Here is a 22,931-nt window from a genome sequence, read left to right on the forward strand (position 1 = left end):
GCGTTGATTATATATTAGGATGGTAAGATAAAATGTAACATTTTGTATTCAAGGGCTGAAATTTTCTTATCTTATCGTTTAAATCTCGGAGCATAATATAATACAAAATTGTTTGTTGGAGAGTGCAGTATTTTTCTTAATTTAGAAATGACTGCCCTATGTTTAGGAAAGTAAATGATTGTTAACCACATACTTCATTTAGGACATATGTATTCTTCACATAAAGTATTTTCATCTTCGAATAAAATGATGATGAAGTCTGACACTGTAGGTATAAGTGCACTATATAGATTGGTTATTATTATTTTTCTCTCGAATTTGCTGAAAAGTTGAAGAAATGACATTTTGATATGATCTACCAACAAGTAGGCTACAAAAGATAACACCCTGTATGTATATAAACGAGGTCAACAAGGATATAACCTAAAATGGAAGCTTTAATTTGTTACCGTCGCATTCGCCATTTTGCAACTACAAAGTTCTACCTACAGTATCTACACAACTATGTAGCGATATTATTTTTGGAGAAAGCTGAGCAAAATTTGCGTAATGATGGAAATCTGACCGTAAGAACTTAATTATATAGTATATTTTTGCTCACTAGATCAGCAATTATCTAATATCTACATGATAAATAATTTTAAGAATAATTCAACAAAATACTTGGTTTGGTTTCAGGTACTTTTAACCTCTACAATATTTTCATGCTACAAAATCGAAATACATAATATGATAATTTCGAGAGAAAATGTATTTATATTTTTCTATTGACACTATTCCTCCATTTGATGGTTGATGGATAAGTAAAACGTTAAGAAGTTAAAACTATAATAAATAATAAACTTGATATTTGAATTGATCGAGTAATAACTTCCTGAGTGCTACCAAATAAAAAACAAAAAAAATCATTTTGCCTGGTGGAAGAAAAAACAGTAGAATTCATGACAGGGTTACAAAGTAATTTTAAATATCAGTTACTTACTGCAAAATCTTGTGGATACCAATAGCCTGTCACTTTATTTTCAACCTAATGATCAGAAAATTCAAACCAAAAAATCACAAGGATTCACAAAACTTCAGTATGCTGTACCATTCATAAGAATTTTCGAAAAGCACCCAAAGTTATACTGAAGATAAACTTTTAGCTTGAACTTATATAGTATTGGAAGGTATAGGGGTGGGAGAATATTTCAAAAACGCATTTATTATCAATTAACTCCAGGTATACTTGTACCTGAAACATCGAGAACTTTCTAGCTTAGCTTCGAAAAGAATAGTTTTCCAGGAAATCGATAATCTTCGAGAAGATAATAGGCAGGTATATCAATTTTTGGAATTCAGAAACTTCGGTGAATGGTTTTGATTATGCATCTCGTTTTGAAAAGAAAGGAATTACAATACAATACAACTATAAGCAGATTTGACAATATTGAATGTGAAGAAGAAAAGCTTTCCGTTAGAGACAAAAATGACGAGAAAAGTAAGTTTTGAAATATTAGAAATTCAAAAAGATGTTGAAAACATTTGATCAAATAGTTCGAAGGAATTTTACTGAGAAAAAAACCACTCAAGGATATTTTTGTTTTGCTCTTTCTGTTAGATCCTTTTAGATTCAAATAATTAGTGGAATTCAGAACTGGTTATTCAGAAGTTCTAGATGGGACCCCAATTTTTCAAAGTCATTTTTACTTGACATATACATACTATGCATCAAAGATTATAGAGCAGAAAGATAGGAAACGAAGCGACTAAAAAGATGTGAGCGCCATCTATGTTTCAAATGTGTTTTTAAGGCCCTAAGACTGGTTAAAATATCAATTCGAGGAACATTTACAGAGAAACATATGGAATTTCTAAGATTTCAGATGGCCATTTTGATAAAGTGACCATTCCATGAAGAAATCATAAAAAAGCATGAAGAAATTATACTGACGGGCTCGAATACAGGTCTTTACCACTGTGAGGTTTTTCAATTGTGGTTCTGAGAATTTTGTAAATAATATCCTATGACGCAAAATTGATTATTGGTTCATATCAATTTCTGATATAAATTGTACAAATTTTTATTGATTCAAAACGTTTTCACAGAAAAAACACTTTTGACGTGCCTATAGCAGATAAACATATACTCTTGTGTCGTAGTCAAAACTCTATTCGTTGTCCATAATTTCAAATTTTTGTAAATTTTTTATAGATTGTAAATAAAAATTTATCACATCCAACGGCCTATTTCATTGATACAACTGATTCCAAACATTGTTCAGATGAAAACTAATATCCTGGTACCAAACCAAAACCATCCTTTTGTTTTGTCGCTCAGGATGTTTTTTTTTTCTGGTCTCAACAAGCTCAATATTGAAATTCAATACAAGGAATAGAATTCGAATTTCGCGCCCCTCAATTATAAAACAGAAAACTGTCATTAAACAGTTTTCAGCGCCATCTCATTGTCAAATGTGTTTTCACTGGCCAAAATGTAGTCGGTTTTCAGTACTAGCGATATGAGGGCGTTTCCTATCTTTCTACTCCATAATCTTTGCTATGCATTGGTTTGACGTATACAAAGAAATCAACTATGGAACAATGGAATTAATAATTCACTCAGGCTTTCTAAAACATCGTTTTTGAATAATTGAATGAGAGAATAGAATGATAGAACTTCGTATCAAACTTTTTTCTACACAGTGGCGAAAAAGTTGAAGGGAAAAGATTTGTAAGAATTTCGTGTTGACTGACGAATATCAGAAATATTCTCGTTCATTGTTGCACATCATTTTCCACATACACATTCTCTTTTCTAAATTGCACTAGCGAGTTCCTTCGCATTAATGTACCAGTCATCAATCATCGCATACTCAGAAATCTGAATGCCCAGTAACGAACAAAGTTCAGATCGATAGATCGTTCATAAATCATCTGGTTGTGGCGACTTGAAAAGAGATAAAAACTGCGTAGATGCCAAAACGCCGGTTCAGTTAATGACATCGTCCTCGTTTTCCGACTAAAATTCTTCAGGAGACAAAAAAAAGTGTAATTTAAATATTACACACTTCGCGTCGCTGCGTAATGAGCCTCAGATTGTTCTCCCCTGATTATTTTCGAATTATGGAAGGATTAGGAATGACGCGATAAAAAAGGAACTTTAAGTGGGACCCTTGTCAAAGGTGTCTACTGTTCGTGTTCCTAGGGAGCATTTGTCTGATGAATTAGCGACATATGGCGGGATGTTATTCTTCGGAACCAGTTTCGGACATGGAAGGTTCGAAACTAAAACTACAAATGCAGTCAATTTTGAGATTATTTATTCATTGGTTAATTTGGGAAAAATTGAGGTCTTCTGACATTTGAATCCCAAAATCCCTTTTAGTTTTAAGCGGCTGATTGTGGGTTCTTCGATAAGTGCGTTGATTATATATTAGGATGGTAAGATAAAATGTAACATTTTGTATTCAAGGGCTGAAATTTTCTTATCTTATCGTTTAAATCTCGGAGCATAATATAATACAAAATTGTTTGTTGGAGAGTGCAGTATTTTTCTTAATTTAGAAATGACTGCCCTATGTTTAGGAAAGTAAATGATTGTTAACCACATACTTCATTTAGGACATATGTATTCTTCACATAAAGTATTTTCATCTTCGAATAAAATGATGATGAAGTCTGACACTGTAGGTATAAGTGCACTATATAGATTGGTTATTATTATTTTTCTCTCGAATTTGCTGAAAAGTTGAAGAAATGACATTTTGATATGATCTACCAACAAGTAGGCTACAAAAGATAACACCCTGTATGTATATAAACGAGGTCAACAAGGATATAACCTAAAATGGAAGCTTTAATTTGTTACCGTCGCATTCGCCATTTTGCAACTACAAAGTTCTACCTACAGTATCTACACAACTATGTAGCGATATTATTTTTGGAGAAAGCTGAGCAAAATTTGCGTAATGATGGAAATCTGACCGTAAGAACTTAATTATATAGTATATTTTTGCTCACTAGATCAGCAATTATCTAATATCTACATGATAAATAATTTTAAGAATAATTCAACAAAATACTTGATTTGGTTTCAGGTACTTTTAACCTCTACAATATTTTCATGCTACAAAATCGAAATACATAATATGATAATTTCGAGAGAAAATGTATTTATATTTTTCTATTGACACTATTCCTCCATTTGATGGTTCGTGCTACTTTTCAGCTATTGATTCTCCATTTCTGAGTGGATGTGTCATTGTACCCTTCATTTTGATAATCATTAATTCGAATGCATTGTTTTTTTATTTCGTCAGTACGATAACAACTCGACATCGATCTTGAGCAAGAGTCTAATCGAATAAACATAATAATTCATGCCATTTCGATTAAAAAGCAGGTCGCAGAGTATAATTTCAATCAGAATTGACGAAATAAAAACGTGCTGATTGCGCATCATGACAATAGCAGCAGTCAGTGATGCGGTTGCGTTTTCTAAGTTTAAAAAACATTCCGATATTGTTTCTTTGGTCGTTGACTTCTATGTCGCGTACGAGGCTATCAGAACTTGAACAGGTTGATATATGATTGGACATAAATCTACTCAAACAGCTAGCTTAAAAAAGGAAGCTGACTGAAATTCATCGAACGATAACATAAGAATTATTCAAGTTACCATCAAATTTAAAAACGCTGTCTTTTTATGACCTGAACACAAGGTACAGTCAGTCAGTCAAACGTATTGAAATTGGTCATTATAATTTTCAGAATGAATGACTTTTCCATTCAAGTTCAAACTAGTAACGTCCCAGAAATTGATTGAAATTCAATCTGGGCGGACTCTGTCAACTGACAATAGTCTTTTGTTCTGTTGAAATAACTCTATTAGGTACCTGAACCAACAATGAATTCGAGAAATCATAATCTTTGAAAAATATGTACCTGGAACTAACAACCGAAAATCATACATTGCCGAAGCTAAAATCTAACTTTACTACCTTGTATTACTTGAACAAATCGTTTTCGGAACCATGCTTGAGCCTTTTTTTTTCTTAAAATTACTCAAGGAATCTCCTCTTTTCGTTTTCACCTCAAGTTTCGGTGCACTATACATTATTCAAATGCTTTCATCTGTAAGCCAATCTGTAACTTTTCATAAGCTTACAGGAAAACTGCAATTCTGGACGTTTTTAGTGATCTGTAGCTTACAGAAATCCGAAACTATTTACGATAAGTAGTTCAAAAGTACCACTGTGAAGAAGACACTTACAGGAACATTTCCAGAATTACATTATTTACGAATCTGTCACTGTCAGTTTATAAATGGCGTTAACTTTTGTTCTTCGTAAACAAAAAAAATAATTTTGTTGGATGCTACTTTTTGGTCTATCATATAAAAGAAAAATAATCATTCCAAAAAAATGCTTTCATCTGTAAGCCAATCTGTAACTTTCCATAATCTTTCAGGAAAACTGCAATTCTGGACGTTTTTAGTTATCTGTAGCTTACAGAAATCCGAAACTATTTACGATGAGTAGTTCAAAAGTACCACTGTGAAGAAGGTATTTACAGGAATATTTCCAGAATTACATTATTTACGAATCTGTCACTGTCAGACACTGACAACCATTTTGATGAAAATCGATATACTGTCCGATCTCTGATCGGGTAATCAAAGTTTTGTGAAACAAGCTGACAATCAGTTATTTTTTAGTTTAATGATTTTTCGTTTAATTTGTGTGCAGTGACAAACTGGCATTCAATAATCAAACCCCAAGTCCCTTTAATTTTAAAGCTTCCTTTAACCCTACTAATAATGACAGTAAAGGAAACTTTCAGCTCAAAGTGACTTCAAAGTTGATTTTAAACCTGGACGTTAGAGAATATTCGAACTTAAAATCTAATAGTTATATTCACAAGAAATTCAATCTTTTCACACCTACTTGGAATCAAATAATAAACTATATAAGTACATATTAAAATTCTGATTATTCCGATATTACTACTGAATTGGAAATTTTTAAACCATTATCTTATCACGCTCTCTAAAATTTCCAGGAATATTTCAATTCTACAACTTCCGAATGAAACTAAAAATTGAAGTAATGAACTAATGAGCCCAGTCGTAATGATAACACTTAACTATACTATCAGCTTTGGGTTAATTCTCAAGGCTATCAGTTAATTCATAGAAAGGTAAACATGTACCCTTAGGAAATTGTGCAAGATGGTAGGGTCGGAAGGAAAGGCCACAAAAAATCGTCAATGAGTCAAGGTCCACCCCTCTAACAGGTATTCACGAAAGTTATAAAAGCCATGCGTTAAAGGCACAGCTGTCATTCCTAGTGAAAGCCTAAGAGTGTCAAGTTAACATTAACAAAATTTTGAGCTGGTGAATTCCGGAAGATATTTTTTATGCTTTAATTCATGCAATGTGTCATTTTGTTGAGTGGTAGTTAGAAGACGAAGAATTTGGAGAATTTGAACGATATTCCGAACCAGTCAAGTTCAGCAGGACAGCGCCGATCAGCAATTAGAGATTATTAATGCTAATACGTCGCCGTTTGTTTATATCTTGTGGCGGATAAGGACGGAAGATAGAGGCGCCGCTGACGTAAGAGTTACACATCGTAAAGTGCGCTCGGTAAATAATTAGAGCACGGTGGTGATTGAGCCAAGTCCGCACGCATGTTACATGAAGAAATCGCGGCAGTCGCTGCTCAGACGTCTCCGCAGACACTCCTGTTTATGATGGAGCAATCGATTTCCTACCCCCTCCAGTTCGAGTCAGCGTCGAGGCGATCCGCGTATTCGTTCGAAACGGTCGCGAGCGAGCCTCAATCGAGTCCCGACCGCTGTTCAGTTAACGTCGCTATGGCAGCGTGTTACAACCCCTACGAGTTACCAACTCATAGGACAATCCAAGTGCCTGTGGAAAAAGATTACTCGAAACCACTCCACGTCGACTGTAGTGTGGAATACGAACTTCCGAACACCGCAAAGCCTCCCCAAGGAGTCAGGAACGAGCCGCTCCTGATGATCCACCCTTGCTACTTCAGGAAGATCGAGTCTCAGCGAAGGAGTCCTTTCGTGAACAATCTCCCTGCCAGGACCGCTGTGACCCCGGTGAAGAGAGCGAGGATAGCTAGGGGTCAGCAGATTCCCCAGCAGGTGCCGCACCAAGGAGCCCAGTACCCTGTCCAGTACTCCGCCACCTCGGATAGACAGATATGGGAGCAGCTTCCTCCCTTAGTGCCAATTACCCCAACCCAGAACTGTTGCTCCAAGAGGGATTTAGTGACAACCTGTGCAAGTTATACCACTAGTTCCGGATGTGATTCCCGTGGTGATTCTGGCATCTGGACAGACCCTGACAGGTCTCCAGACAGGCCAGAAGATAAACACATTTTGTCCGGAAAATACAGACAGTATTTGAGGGCCCACAGACTTCACCCTTACGTTACTTCTGCCATTCCTTTGGCATCGACGTTTCCGCAGATGCAGCAAGTGTGCTACAATGTGTGATGGCTGTGATATTTTTTGGACACTGCGGTCGTGTCCCTAACCCTTCTTGTGATAATAGTGTGTAATTTCGTACTGACGAATGGGCGCGCAAGCGCCCAGCGTCGGGCGTGGTAGTGATTTTGGTAAATCAGCTGTAACCGTATTTCAAGTTCGCAAGATCCAATATATTATGCTCCCTCTGGATTAACTGAGAAGTGTCAGCTGTTCCTGGATTACCACAGAACCCTGCTTTGGATTAACTTACGTGTCACCTGGATTATCAGTGTCTCTTCAACCGGTAGAGTTTAAAAGCTCTCACAAAGTGTAAACAAACGGTAGTATATCGAAAATAACACCGAGTCCACCGAAATATCAAGCTCCAAGAAAACAAGTATCATACCCAGGCCAGTCACTATCTGCAAAATTCCAAGAAGTAGTGGATAATCAAGAATTAACCACTACAACATGTCCATTTAAATATTAAACACCCTCCTCATTTCCTTCAGAATCAAATTTCATAATAACTTGGATCGAGGAAGTTGAGTTGTCAAATAATACTTTGTCGGACGTTGATCTTCCTTCAATTTTCTTCCTTTGCGAATTGTTAGTTTTTGCTTTAGTGTGGGAACCAAAATTAGTTATTCTAGTCATGATTTTTGTACTCTGTAAATACTGTATATTTATTCCACTTGTAAATACCCATTATGAATTCCAATCTGTTGAAAATGAAGAGTTATGTCTTCAAAATTTTTTAAATACACTTGTTGATTTTGAATTATTGAGTCTTACTTCGAAAACATCGCACATATTTCCCGTTTTTTTCTGCTGATAACAGGAAACAAAACAATTCAAAAATTGATGTACTTCTGTAATCAAAATAATTGGGAGAGTTCCAATTTTGTTATCAGTTCAAATTTTATTTTCATCGTTATCATAAATTTCACTATCACTTGAAATACGAAATTTCCGGAAATTTCAAATCGTAACTTAGAGTCCCAAGTTTTATGCGAAATGTCATAACTTCTGATATTAAGGAAGTTTAATTTGAGTCAGGAAGTGTTGATCAAAACATTAAATGACCTGAAAAAATTGCTTCTATTGAATCAAAATTGGTAGACTGCTTGGTATTCTTCTAAAACTATTCCTATTCCAATAAAAATATGGAATTTTCTACTTAAAGTTGAAATTATCTTCTACCTGAACTATACATTTCATCGAGTGTTACAAATTGTTATATGGGCACCATAAAGCAATTTTTCTTCACTGCAATTCGACTCGACATCCTAACAGTGAAGGTTAACGAAAACCAATTAGAGTACTTTCTGCTCTGCTGGTCAGTCTACCATGAATATCTTGAAAATATTGATTTGGGTCAGCTTTTTAATACTTAATACACGAAGATTGTGACAGATACGATTGTCAGTATCGCTCACATTTGGAAAGTTGAAATATTGGAAAATTTTATTATTAACAATGCTCTCTGAAGGCTTATCGGAAGTTATGACACAAGTCTCTGCTGCTGATTGAAAATCAATAATTGCCCAGCTATGGTTTGGCTCTAATACATATTTAAATCTGCATAATACATTTTCCAACAATTTCAAATTTTATTCGATCGAGTCCATCAATTTTTGACTACTGGGACTTCCAGCAAAATCCAGTTATCGCGAAATCAACCACGAATGCAAATGACTTCCAAATTCAATGAGTCAGTAGCGAATTTGGTGACTAAAGCAATTTTAAATAACAGGAAATCTAATTTACATATTCAGATTACATGGCCTCGTCTGTTGACGCCATTCTACCATTCTTCGAAATTGATATTTCGGTCGATTTATCTTAGTAACAATATTTCTTTGTTCAATTGATTTGTTCATGTACGAATGGTTTTGTAATTGTAATGATACCCATTGTTGCAGAAAGCCATTATTGTGTTTCGTTCTAGACAAGGCAGGAAACAATTTTCTATAGTTTGATCGTTTTTTATCGTGGGAGTGTTTCGAGATATGATTGGAGGATATTGGGATGAAAAAGTTGAAGAAAAGTTTATAAATGGCGTTAACTTTTGTTCTTCATAAACAAAACAAAAAAATTTTGTTGGATGGTACTTCTTGGTCTATCATATAAAAAGAAAATAATCATTCCAAAAAAATTCAAAACTTCGTTATGTTTACCTATCGAACGTATGATCCAATAGTACTGTTTTTATATGTCGCTGGATATAAGGTCCATCGGCAGGATCCATGGATATATTCAAGTTACTATGCCCCGAAATGATTCAACTATTAAAATATCAGTATCAACTTTGCCATATTAAACCTATATAAATATTTAAATAAGTATTACCTACCTGACTTACGTTTCAAGCTCTCCTGTAAGCAGTGTCAAATATTAGGAAAAGACCTCATTCCTTTTTCCATACAAACTCAATACCAAATAATTAACTTATTATTGATGTATGTACCGCGCTAATCTATTGACCTGAAAAATCAGGGTATAAATACTTCGAAAACGAACTGATAATTTTTGGCTAAATCGAAACATTATTTTTTTAGACTTTGAATGGAATTTATCAACTTTCATTGTGAAGACTTAATTTTTCGGAGTTCTTTTCGGTCAATAGATTTTATAGGATCAGCACCAATGAATCTTTCAGATCTGATAATAATTATTCTATGGCTACATATTTTAGAGACCAAAGAAATATCTATCAATGTAAATAATAGAACTCTGTATATTGTACCAGCCGTGATCATTAGAAGTAACGGTGTTGCAGAAACCCTGTGAATATGTATAAAAAATGCTATATATAAATTTATATATTGTACAGCTAGTCATAGTTGGAATACGCTTATAAAATAATAAATAAAGTGTTACTGTTTTTATAGAATCAACCGTGGTTTGATTCCGCTACCCACACAAATATCCAAACGTATTAAAAGCCTCATTAGTTAGTCTAAATTTTTCGGTATAACTATATTTTTTATTAGGGCATTTCGTAATCGTATCGTAAATCGATAGCTGCTGGTGTATGTAGGTAGAATACGTTTAGTGACACAACTTTTCGATTTTTTCGTCATAAAAAAAGATCTTTTCGTAAAAAGTTGTGATTGAATTCAATTAACATATTTTATCTAATCGATTTAAAGTAAAATTTAATCAGAGTCTATTTGAGATGAACTGATTAGGAAATTCCATGTGCAACAATCTTTACTCAATTTTTTTTATCTTTCTGAAAAATTTTAACTAAAAAAATAGTTACAAGTGGAAACCTTTGATCATTTTTCACAATCAGATCGTATGTGTTCGTGGGATGTAAATTTTTCTTTGATTGGCAATCATAATTAAATTAATATATCGAAAGCAGTTTGGGACCAGTGAGAATTGAACAAATGCCAGGTTATTCAGCTCTTAGGACTATCCAGGATATATCCATCATATCCATTTCAACAGATTGAAATTATTCTATGATAGAAAAAAGTGATTGGAAATTCTAATGGTTTATATCGAATATGGTGGTACCATGTAATCTGACCCAGTTTTTTTCATTACCATGACTATTCAATTGGAAATATCAATCGAAATATAAATATTATCGAGAATAGTATTCTTTTATTGGAGTTCTTTAGCTTTTCAAAAATAAAATACCATATGATTTTTTTCAAACCGTTATTGGTATGGACATTCCTTCTTAGTGTAGGTGTACTTGTGCGTTGAGTCGATGGAAAAGGAATATTTAAAAAGAACAGAGAGAAGTCGAGTGATAAGTAATTTTCTTCTTCTTAAGTGTGTGAATTCTGCCTGATATATGTGATATATATTTTTATTATTTTGGGTCGCTCATAAGCAAATCTCTTAATGCATGCAACAGAGATACCTTGACCAATTCATTCGTCATTCTCATGGAAATGATCGATTTGCTTTGGACTTTGGAGAGGTAAACTAGGTACACTCGCACATTATGCAAATTTAATTTCCTGTCAACTGCCATTGTTTGTTCCTAGAAAATACCTTTTTCCAATGAGGGCCTTCTTTTTGCTGCATTGACGTTCTCAAGAGGAAAATATTGTCATGGCCTCGATAGCTTGTTTACTTAGTCATTATCGCAATTGCTTCGTATAGGTATATTTCAATATCAAAGTTTATATTTGCACAATTACACGGATAAGCTTTATTTGAAGAGGACGTTCCACGGTCTTTATTCATTGTGTCGTTCGCACAAATTTGCTGATGACTCTTATCGAGAATGATTACGTTACAAATTTGAAGAATGTTGCTGGTCGTGTAGGTTCAAGGAAGTGGAGTTGAGAAATCATAATTTGACGATGGTTGGAACAACAACAAATGCCGTGAAAAACTAATTTTGCTGATTATTCCATTTTCAAATATTTCTTATATTAATATCAACTTATGATTTTCGATAATTAACGTGAAAAAACTTTGTTAGGTAATTCACGGTCCTACTTTTGATGCAATTTGGTAATTTTTTTGTGACCAGGATGAAATATGGCAAGAATTATTCGTAATTAGGGAAAACTCGAGGGAAAACTGACATGTAAAAAATATGGAATATCCTTCGAAGGGAACCTTAATTGTCTTTTGGATTGTTCGATTATACATGGTGAGTCTTAGACTCTTACAAAAATTTAAACAGTAGATTCTTGAAGTGACACTTTTTTCCTGTACCATTTTTTCCTCGATTTTTTCCGATTCGGCCCTGATAAAAGATATAGCCATTGTTGGCTATAATGAGCTGTGTACCACACCTGGAAAAACAAAATTACCCCCAAACTAACTAAATCTGCGACATTACACATCTGTGGATCTTGTAAACAGAGTTGTATTTAGACAAAGTACCCAATTTTTCAAATTTCACAGATACTTTTTGATTTTTGAACATCAAATTACTCGAAAACGGCGCATTATACGAAAAAATATGAGGAATACTTTTATTTTACAAAACGTTCAAATTTTCATTGATAGCGTCCAACTTAGTTTCAAGAGTTGGGCTCTTTGAATTTTTAGTATTTTTATAGTACGTTATGGTCATAATGAGAAAACTGGAAGACGTGGGTGATATGTTTTGTTCGAAAGAGATTCAGCAAATAAATGAAAAACTATATTCCAAAATTTATTTCATTCGATTAGGTAGAACTAAAAATAACATTATTTTATGGTTTTTCAACCTAACCGATTCGGAAAAAATGGTAAAAGAAAAAAGTGTTTCTTTTGACCTGAAGAATCTAATGTTAAAATATTTGTTCGAGCCAAAGACTCGCAATGTGTACAGGGTTTATCTGTGTAACAACTTCTCACTATTTGCGTATTTATATGAAACGTCCTTAGAAAGGGTAAAATTGTACTACAAATAGTACAATAGCTTCTGGTTTTGGCAGGTTGATTCGATTAGTGCAGCCTTAAGAGGGGTCTACACCCTTTTAGTGGTCAGTTCAAAGAGAGAAAATGAATGTCTTACGTCAGAAACCACTAATTTATATGGGGTTTCAATTATAATTCAATTCAATCAATTCGTCATCTCGGAAAGTCAGAAAATTTTTTATTCGTCAAACGTAAAAAAAAATTTTTTCATTGAAGAACTAATATTTATCCATGTCATTGACTTTCCGAGGTGAAATTAGCTTTTCTTTGAATTTCCAGATGAAAAAATTCCTCGAATAGTCTCGCCATTGGCTACAATTCGTATCCTGGTGAAATTGAAAAAAGAAGTTCGTTGAGTGCTGCCATGTTTTTGACGAAAGCGGAAACTACTGTAATATTCGTAACTTCTACTTATCATTCAAGTGTTCTGGCAAAATCCCCACATTCTGGTAGACTTTACGCCTTATACCGATGCTATAAAAGTCCGGCTGGATATTTCCTTATGGGCCACCCGGTATATTCATTCTTTTTAATTTTCTTGATTATATGAGCTCGTGTTCATCTGTCCCCTTTCGTCTCACCTCCATCTAAGCGACCCTTCAGAAATATCCCCAATAAAATCATAATTAAATTAACGAAATAACCACCGGCCTCTGCAGATCTCCACCCTCGATCGTCCACCCGATGAAGTGTTCGAACATACGGCGTTGCAAGTCATTACAATGATTCCCTATCCTGAAATCTGAAATGAATTATTCCGGTTGTGCTGCTGCACTGCCGGAGTTGAGACCATTTATCTGGGGCGGCAAGGGAGCGGGGTGATTAACAAACGGTCCGGTATCCACATATCAGAATGCGGGGTTGTGTAATTTCGGATAAGATCTCCGCGTGGGAAAGTGTTGCGTGGATAACACATGGCGGAGATAACAGCGCGCAACATACCGTATGTGCGTTATCTACGGTGGGCTTGGCTTGGACAAAGAGTAAGTTGATTTAATCTTCAGTTCGGTGATTTTCCAGTGAAATGTCCCGAGAGTGGATTAAAAAGGCGGTTGGTCGAATAGGATCTGACTTCGATGGACTCTTCGGAATTCATTAGAGGGTTGGGATGAATTATGTAATTAGTTTTTGACTCGTACAAACGTTAGCAGTAGAAATTTGAGGTCAAAAGAAACACTTTTTGCCTTTACCATTTTTTCCGAATCGGCTCGGTTTGAAAGATACAGGCTGTTGAAAAACCATAAAAAAATGTTATTTTCTGTTCTATCTCACAAACGGTTTGATCGAATAAAATGAATTTTGGAATATAGTTTTCCATTTATTTGAAGAATCTTTTAGAAACACAAGATATCACCCACATCTTCAAGTTTTCTCATTATGACCATTACGTAACATAAAAATACAAAAATTCACAGAATACACAAATTAATTCAGATGCATAACATCCGCAGATAATTAAATCTACGATGTTACGATCTAAATCGAACTAACAAACTACCATGGCTCGAAGTATTACCAGAAATTTCATTTCGTCGACAAAGAGTAGAAGCTGACCGTGGTTTCGTTCTTATTTGACCACGTCAGAGCAACAAAACCCATTCGTCAACGTAATGCTATGAATTGCCGGCTCCTTTTATTCCATGTCAGTATCGGGTATGATGTATAAATACATCGTACCGACATCTGACAGAGAATCGGGAACCAACCCAATTCAATTTCCTAATAAAACTCTCAGAGCGAAGATAGCAAGTATGCATCCATCAGAATCCAGATCCACAGATCCAAAGAATGATGTGTAGTGTCACAGATCAGGCTAGTTATTCTGAAGGTAATTTTGTTTTTCCAGGGGTGACACAGCTCATTATGAAAACTTAAAATGGCTATATCTTTTTATCAGGTTTGAATCAGAAAAAATGGTATGGGAAACAAGCGTTTCTTTTGACCCCAAGCATGTACCTACTGATGTTAACATATTTGTTCGAGTCAAAGACTCACTCTGTAAGTATTTATGAAACTTTCAAGTTCATAACCAAACTTTTATTCTCTTATTTGAAGCAACATCGCATTCACGCAGAGAAATCTGCTTAAAACTACCCTTAAATTTGAAGTCTTAGGCCAGAGACAACCTCCCTACCTCTTTCTCTTTGACGTTTAGTGTGTCCGAGTGTTTACAGCCAGACGGTCAGACATAATTGGACTTGGAAGGTTTACCGAAAAGCACGATAATCATTTAAGACGTCCTAAACAGACAGAACATCACTTGTTGTCATTTGTGTTTATGTTAGTTATTCCATAAAATAGGCAATACTTTCGTTCATAATTTTTACCTTTACCTACCTGGGGCTTGATAATGTCAGGGCCACCTAGTTGGTCCTCGGCGTTACAGTGAGAGCATGACGCTTGACGTATTTAACGGTTGACATTTCACAAAAATCATGATTAAATTCATTGTCATTGGTATGTATATATTTCGGTATACTTCCTAGAAATGATACTGAAATATCATGAAATTTTGTGAAAAGAACACTTCGAACAAACTTTACAGAAAATTAATCGAGTTTCCAAGTTGTTGAGAAGATTTGTTGAATTTCTATTTTATAGTAGACCTACATTATGAAAACATTATGGAAAACGCTAAACAAAATTCAGGTATATCAAAAGAAAACTGTAATGGAAATAATATTGGCAATAGCCCATTCAGTAAAATTTTGAGTTGCTGAATTCAGGTGGTTAACACCAATTCATAGATCAATGACATATAAGTCCATGCACTGACCGAATATATTTTGAATTTTCAAATGTTGTTCATGTTCTTGGTCAAACGAATTTACTTGTATTAATTTTGAATTCTTATGAATTTGCTTAAGCATTTCCTCGTTTGAGAAACTTCTCTAGGTTGTATTTATATGTTTCTTCTGTGAGAACTACAGAACTTCCAAGGCCTGCTGCGATGTAAATAATTAGTATAGTAGAATAGTAGAGTATATATCTAAATCTAATATTGGCATAAAACTGTTTTTAGATGGCGTCACATCCAAAATTCCAAAGAAAAGATGACACGAACAAGAGAAGACTGGTGTGAGACCGTTAATATTTCAAATGTGGCACCTTTGGGCCAAAACCACTACATAAATTTCTTTGTTTCTAAGAAAAAAGGCCGAATGGTCTCGCAATTCTACTCTATGTAACTAAATTCCATGTGTCTCACATTACAGACCTCTGTGTTCAACCAGAGACAAGGTCGCTGCCTTTATTATTTTGAAAGGTTATAAAACCGCTCGTTTTACTGTTTCTGAAGTCCTGCTTCAAAACAATTACCTACAATTCTTCCCCACACTCCGACTTATACAAAAAAGTTTTACGACCTTAGCGAAACGCCACGTATTTCTGGTATATCACTGACGTTTCCTGAAGTCACGAACCTTTTAGAATTTCAGATAGTACCACGGTAATTATTCCAATTGTCTCTTGGTTGTTGTCTATGATTATGAGTTCGAAACCACTTAAGCGGTAATTATTTCAAACTCAAGTTCTACTTTACATACATATTTCTTCGGATTGTACCGATTCCTAAATAGAATAATATCGACCGGTGCATTCTGTCATTTCCTTTGGAATTGTGGAAAGTAAGATAAGGACATGAGATAATGCCATAAAGAGCAGTCTTTGTATGCGCTTATTTATGGTATTTTGTGACGGAAATGTGAATGTCAAGACGATACCGGCAAAGGAACTTGTTAACGATACCTTCAGTAAATAATTCAGTTTTAAGTATCGATTTGAATAATAATCCATAAAAATTGGACAATTTGAACAACGTCCACGTTAAGTAGTACAAGAACACCCAAATTAGACTGATGTGAATCTCGGAAATTATTTTGGTATTTTTGCCATGAAATACTTCCAGTTATTCAAGCAATTAACCGTGAATTGTGGAAACCGACCCTGCCAATTAAGCATAGAATCGGAAAATAACGAACCGACCACAGAGCAATTCCACATAATTAATTGTAATCAATTTCGAAAAGTGGATAAGAAAACGATCGACCCAATTAAGCAAGATTCTTTTCTCACTTTGCCGGTGTAATTGTCGTGTTATTTCTCAACGTTCGATATCTTCAACTTTCACCAAGGACCTTTAAATACCGCGAGACATATTTTAAATGGAGGCTCTTTTTTCTAGACTTCGGAAAAGTTCAAACTGAGTCCGAAATTGAGTCGCGCTGACTGCCAAACAATGAATATTGTTGTTTATGTCCAAATTTTTGCCAAATCATGAGAATTCAAATTTTTAAAATGCTTATCTTCAATCAAATTAAAAATAATAAACGAAATTTCAAATACCTTCCTTGGCAATCTTTGTGCATCTATCCTAGAGATATATACAGGGTGAGTCTTTGACTCGTACAAATATTTTAACCGTAGATTCTTGAGGTCGAAAAAAACGATTTTTTCCTTTAGCATTATTTCCGAATAGGCTCGGTTCAAAAGGTACAGGCTGTTGAAAAACCTTAAAAAAATTATTTTTAGTTCTATCTCACAAACGGTTTTATCGAATGAAATGAATTTCGAAATATAGTTTTTCATATATTTGGTGAATCTTTTTCGAACATAAGATATCACCCACATCTTCCAGTTTCCTTATTATGACCTTACATACCATAAAAATACTAAAATTTCTAAGAACCCAACTCTTGAAACTAAGTTGGACCCTATATAATAAAAATTTGAACGTTTTTTAAGATAAAAGTATTCTTCATATTTTCTCGTATAATTCGATGTTCAAAATAAGAAAGATCTGTGAAATTCAAAAAATTGGGTATTTTGACACCTCTTTTTCTAAAAGATCCACAAATGTGTAGTTTCACAGATTTAGTAAGTTATTCTGAAGGTAATTTTGTTTTTTCAAGGGTAGCACAGCTCATTATGAAAACTCGAAATGGCTATATCTTTTTATCAGGGCCCAATCGGAAAAAATGGTATATGAAAAAATCGTTTTTTCAACCTCGAGAATCTACTGTTGAAATATTTGAACGAGTCAAAGACTCACCCTGTATATACACGGTGGAAATGACTGGTTGCAAATTCAAGAATGATTAGTCTTCAAAAAATAGTGTGGCTCGTTCATAACGTTTTCCATTCACACCCTGTAGAATAAAATATGTTTGTAGTTAAAATTTCTATTTTCCCATGACCATTCTTCACAAATTTCTCTAAATTTTGTGACGCAGCGTTGAAATACCTTCAAGATCTCATCCTCCATTGCACGACTGGTCATGGGCACATTTAAATATTTTTGTAATATTTTGGTAGTAGTATTTTCTTTATGCAGCTTGATAGAGATCTGGCTGTGAAAAAAAAACTGTGAAGCGTGTAGCGAGAATTTATTTTTGAAATTACTTTCTTTACAAAGATTTACTTCCCCCAACAATTAGTTTATTCATAAAATGTCAGGATTCTTTGTTTTTTCCTTCTATATTCGCTCAGTTCAGAGTTCAACATTGAAACTAATGAACCACATGTATCGAAAAACGTCCATGAATTAGATATTCTTTCGGATGCCATAGGGAATTCATGGAAATCATTCCAAACAACCAATTTCCTCCATTTAACGACGTAAATAACCCGATAAATCAATAAATCCAATATTAAGCTTTAATTAATGGAAACCAAAATTCTACCCGTGTATTTGATTGCGTCAATACCGACAACGGGAAATTCTAAATCGTTTTCTTCGAGGATATCACGAGGAATGTAGTTACATAATGGAAGCCAACGATTTCAAATTTAATTTTGGAGGGATTCAAGGGACAGCCAGGAAGTACGTGTCGTAAATATAATAATTGAAGTGAAAACAACTTCCGCATCAGAAGAAACTTGGTCATTTCCGACAATTTAACATCCTGAAATAGAGATTTAATTCGATTCGATGAATATCTTCATTTTACTCTTGCAGAACGGGGAATAAATTATTATTTTTATTTTTTGCCCTTTCCTTTCGATAGAATTGCTTGAATGAGAGCCAATGCGAAAAAAAAAATTGTTACTTAATTCAGGATATTGAATTTTAATAAAAGGAATTGTTATTTAACTACATTGCCTATGAAAATTGGTTTTTCTTTTCTGTACTATCCATTTATTGATTGGTTTCAAGATTTTTGGCTTTTGAAATAACGGGCATTGAAGTCAATTTCTTTATGTTTCTTGTAGTTTTCAAAGGTGTCACTTTTATTTGTACCCATTTCTAGAACTCGGTCAACAAATATCACTCAAATTTTCCAATATTCGTTCAATATTTCATCTCCAGAAGAACTCCAGATATTTTTTGGATTTCTCTGAAGAACTTACCTATTTCTGAACTTTTGAAACCAAAGGTACGATTTTAAATTCAATTAGAATAGATTAGAAATTTTGAAAGGATCCTTTATGTACAATCTACGTCAGTATATACAGGTACATAGATGAAGTACCCTTCTAAGTACTCAATTTAACATTCTATACATGGAGTGACTAATTCGAAGCTTTCATAGACCCCAATGAGAAACATCCCAATAAACCCCATGTTATCCTTTCCATGATAATTTTGATCAAAGGGGTAGGTTGACACCCAGCTGATTTACAGGAAATGTGTGTATAGAAATGCAAAGAGATCGATTTTGTGGAATTTGTACTGGTCATTTTACTGCAATGAGGACCACTAAAATCATAGAAATTTTATGCTTTTCGAATGGTTGTTGAAGTTTTGATGGCAATCTGTGTTGTTGGTGACTGTTTCGACGTAAATGTGAAACGAATTTCTTGGCTAGTTCTTCCATATTCAAAATATGAATTCGAATATTTAAGAGGTCGAAATATTACTCATATTTTTTTTCCGTTTATTACCCAAACTGAAATTATGAAGACTGGCCATTAGAGTAGCATTCTTTCTACTATTTTCCAAAATGATTGTGTAGACAACAGTCATAGCATTGAGGATCAAACTCAATGGTCATATAAAGTAGCTACTTATTTTGGATAAACAAAAAAAATTTATCCCAGTACACTAATTTTTTTTCAATCGTTCAAGTAGAAACATATTAATAAAACAGCGAAGTTTCTGAATTTTATCATTATAGCTACGGATAAAATGCAACAATAATTTCCCATGTCAAATTATCCAATCTCTGAAGCAATTTAATTGAAATTGATCTATAAGGAGAAATAAGTAAGACCTTGTCGAAAAAAAATTTCAGCGTATAACATCCTGTTCGCTTTAGCTAGAAAAGTAATTGCAGCTTGAGAAAAAATGAGCCAATCCCAGTACCATTAAATTACCTGCTCAGTAACCGATATCATCGATTGTTTTGCGCTATTTCTTCGCAATTACACCATTTCGGAGAAGATGTGTAACGAATACAAAACGCAATTTCAAGGTATCGGGTTGCAGTCTTTTGTAATACATCCCAGATTGTTACACTTGAAGTCGACCAACCAAATCGTGAAGAAAAAGAGACGTTTTAAAATGAAAAATAGTGCAGCTTGGGTATTTGTTATTTCTTTAAAAGTCGACATGAATCTATATCGAGATATCCATAATATTTGTTAAGTTTGGAAAATGTTTCGACAGGTTTTCAACACCCTAATCCAAAAACATTACATTGTTGAGTTCACTCTGGTCAAAACAATGAGACGCAGTTTTGATATAATCATATTTGTGATAAGTACTTTGAAATATCCTACGTTATTTATACTTGTTTGCAATCATTGCTCATTTTTGAAATGGAAAAATTAAGGGAGTACCGCTGTTAGAAATAGCTGCATCTCTTGGATTAATTTCCAATTTTCTATTCGAATTTTAAGTATTTTTTCTTATCGCCAACTTTACAGAGGCTTTTGTTCTGCTTGCTCAGGTAATCCCAGAGTGCTGTAACTAATAACCGTTTGTCCCTCTTATCTAATCTCTATAAGATCGGGTTCAAGAATAGGACATTCACCCAATTTTGGTCCTGACTATAAACCCATTAAATTACGGAGACCGATCTTAATTGGATTTTATTGTTAGTTGATATCTATTGTGTTGGTACTCATTATATTCATATGTCTCATTGTTAGATAAGTATAACAGCCAGTTAATAAAAGATACCGTGAATACAATAACACAATGGCAGAATAAAAGTTTTTATTACCCCAAAAAGTGAATGGTTACATTGTTCCGATGTTTATACTGGAGAAATGGCATTTGTTTTAATTGTATACATAAAAAATTAAGGATAAACACAGGTACCTTACGTTATTATTCTCAATGCAGAATGGAACAGTAGAAATACCAGTAATTCCAAGAGTTATTTACAGGCAGAACAATAAATGGCGTTCTTCGACTCAATTCAGAAAGCTGTATTTTCTGGAAATGTATTCACGATATTGTTTCAACGTTATGTTTAGTCAACGAAATAAATATCGAGTCTTATTTCATGGTCGAAGTAGTGAGTTGAAGAATTTAATCGTATTTAGCATGAAATTTGAACTAATGAAGGAAATATGGATATAGCAAAAGGTACTCAATGTATGATGATGTCAAATAAAAAAAAATATTTTCTAAGAAAAGCATTAAATCCACGTTCAAAGGAAGCAGTCGATTTCGAGGAAATTATTCATGGCCCATCCCAGTTTCTCTCCGATCGTTTTAAATTTATCTCCGGCAGCACCATTACCTTATCAATTAATTAAACGTATATCCGAGCCGTTTTCAGGTTAATATTCAAACTTTCCGCAACATTTGAAAGTCAGTCATTATGTAGATATAATTATACAAAGTTTTAATAAGTTATTCCTATGAGTAATCAGTATTATTCAACATGTTTCTGATTTAATGTCCATAAATATTTATGAACATCGAATGAACGAGAAAACAAAGACGCTAAAGTATTTGGAATTTGATATTTCAATGAGGGAAAATAATAGATCTTGATTTCTTTGAATAATACCATCAATAATTCATTTTGTGATTGTGAGTCAATATAATTCAGGGGAAAGATAATGCAATCTTTCGTATAATGGGAGATTTGAATGGATGTTTTCATGTTTTCTCATTCAGAATCTAAATTAATTAATTATGATTCATGACGTATCACGTGGCGGACGAGGGAATGACATGGCTCGTTATTCTCCAAATTAAAAATGAATTTCTGGGTCAGTTGTTAATGTCATCTTCGAATTGGAGCATGGGGAACTGGATTATGGCATCTGAATTTCTGATATAATGAAAAAGTCCGCAGAAATTCTTAATCCTGGGCGAAGAATCAGGAAAATTATTCAAGATAAGAGTATTGTTTTATACAACTGGATTTCATAATAAGGTCTGCATATTTTTATGAAGATTTTGAATATCTCACATCTAAACCAAGAAAGTTCAAGTACCAGAAGGGACTTTTGATGTTTAAAACATTCTGGCAGGCATATTTAAAATGATGTCAGTTGGTATCATTTGCGTTCAGTTTAATTTGACATTCTTCCATTACAAAATATATACTCCATTCACTTTTATTTTAGCAGTCGGTTGGCCATGGAAATTTGACACATTTCACTCTGTGTAGTACGCAAATGTGAGGTTATGACGCTTGTCAAAACATTTTTTGGTTTTAAATCAACACTATGTTGCCTGTTCTACGTAAAAGTTTCTGTTATTACGTATTTTATCAAAATGTCGAATATCTTCGGAAAATATGTGACGAGCATAATTGAAGTTTATACGAACTGATTGAAGGCATACCAAATCCAGTTATTTGCATGGAAAATACAAGAGATCAGTATAATATCATAATATGCACTAGCTTGAGGAGAGTTAATGTTCGATATCTTCTTCGGCTAAAGTTTGAATACGTTGCATCAGTTTTAGATTTCAAAAATATTAACCCGAAGATGAAATGCATATGATGCAGGGGTTAGGAATGCGTATCTCCCGAAGGAATTAACAGATAATTACAACAATGTAAAATTCTTCAACAAAAATCATCTTGCTTCAATATAAGTAAAAGGAATTAAAGGAAGTTTCAAGTCAAGAGGTACTTCACTTTTGAACAAAATTT

At 34.0% G+C, this 22,931-nt stretch overlaps 1 protein-coding gene across 1 annotated transcript; it reads left to right on the forward strand.

The window, feature by feature from the left end:
• The first annotated feature begins 6,643 nt into the window (after positions 1–6,643).
• On the forward strand, positions 6,644–10,382 carry LOC123308023. Its single transcript, XM_044890541.1, has one exon. The coding sequence runs from the start codon at positions 6,673–6,675 to the stop codon at positions 7,507–7,509; it is 837 nt and encodes a 278-aa protein (XP_044746476.1). The 5' UTR covers positions 6,644–6,672; the 3' UTR covers positions 7,510–10,382.
• Positions 10,383–22,931: the final 12,549 nt, after the last annotated feature.

The sequence above is a fragment of the Coccinella septempunctata genome, chromosome 2 (genome assembly GCF_907165205.1).
Source record: "Coccinella septempunctata chromosome 2, icCocSept1.1, whole genome shotgun sequence".
Classification (NCBI taxonomy): Eukaryota; Metazoa; Arthropoda; class Insecta; order Coleoptera; family Coccinellidae; genus Coccinella; species Coccinella septempunctata.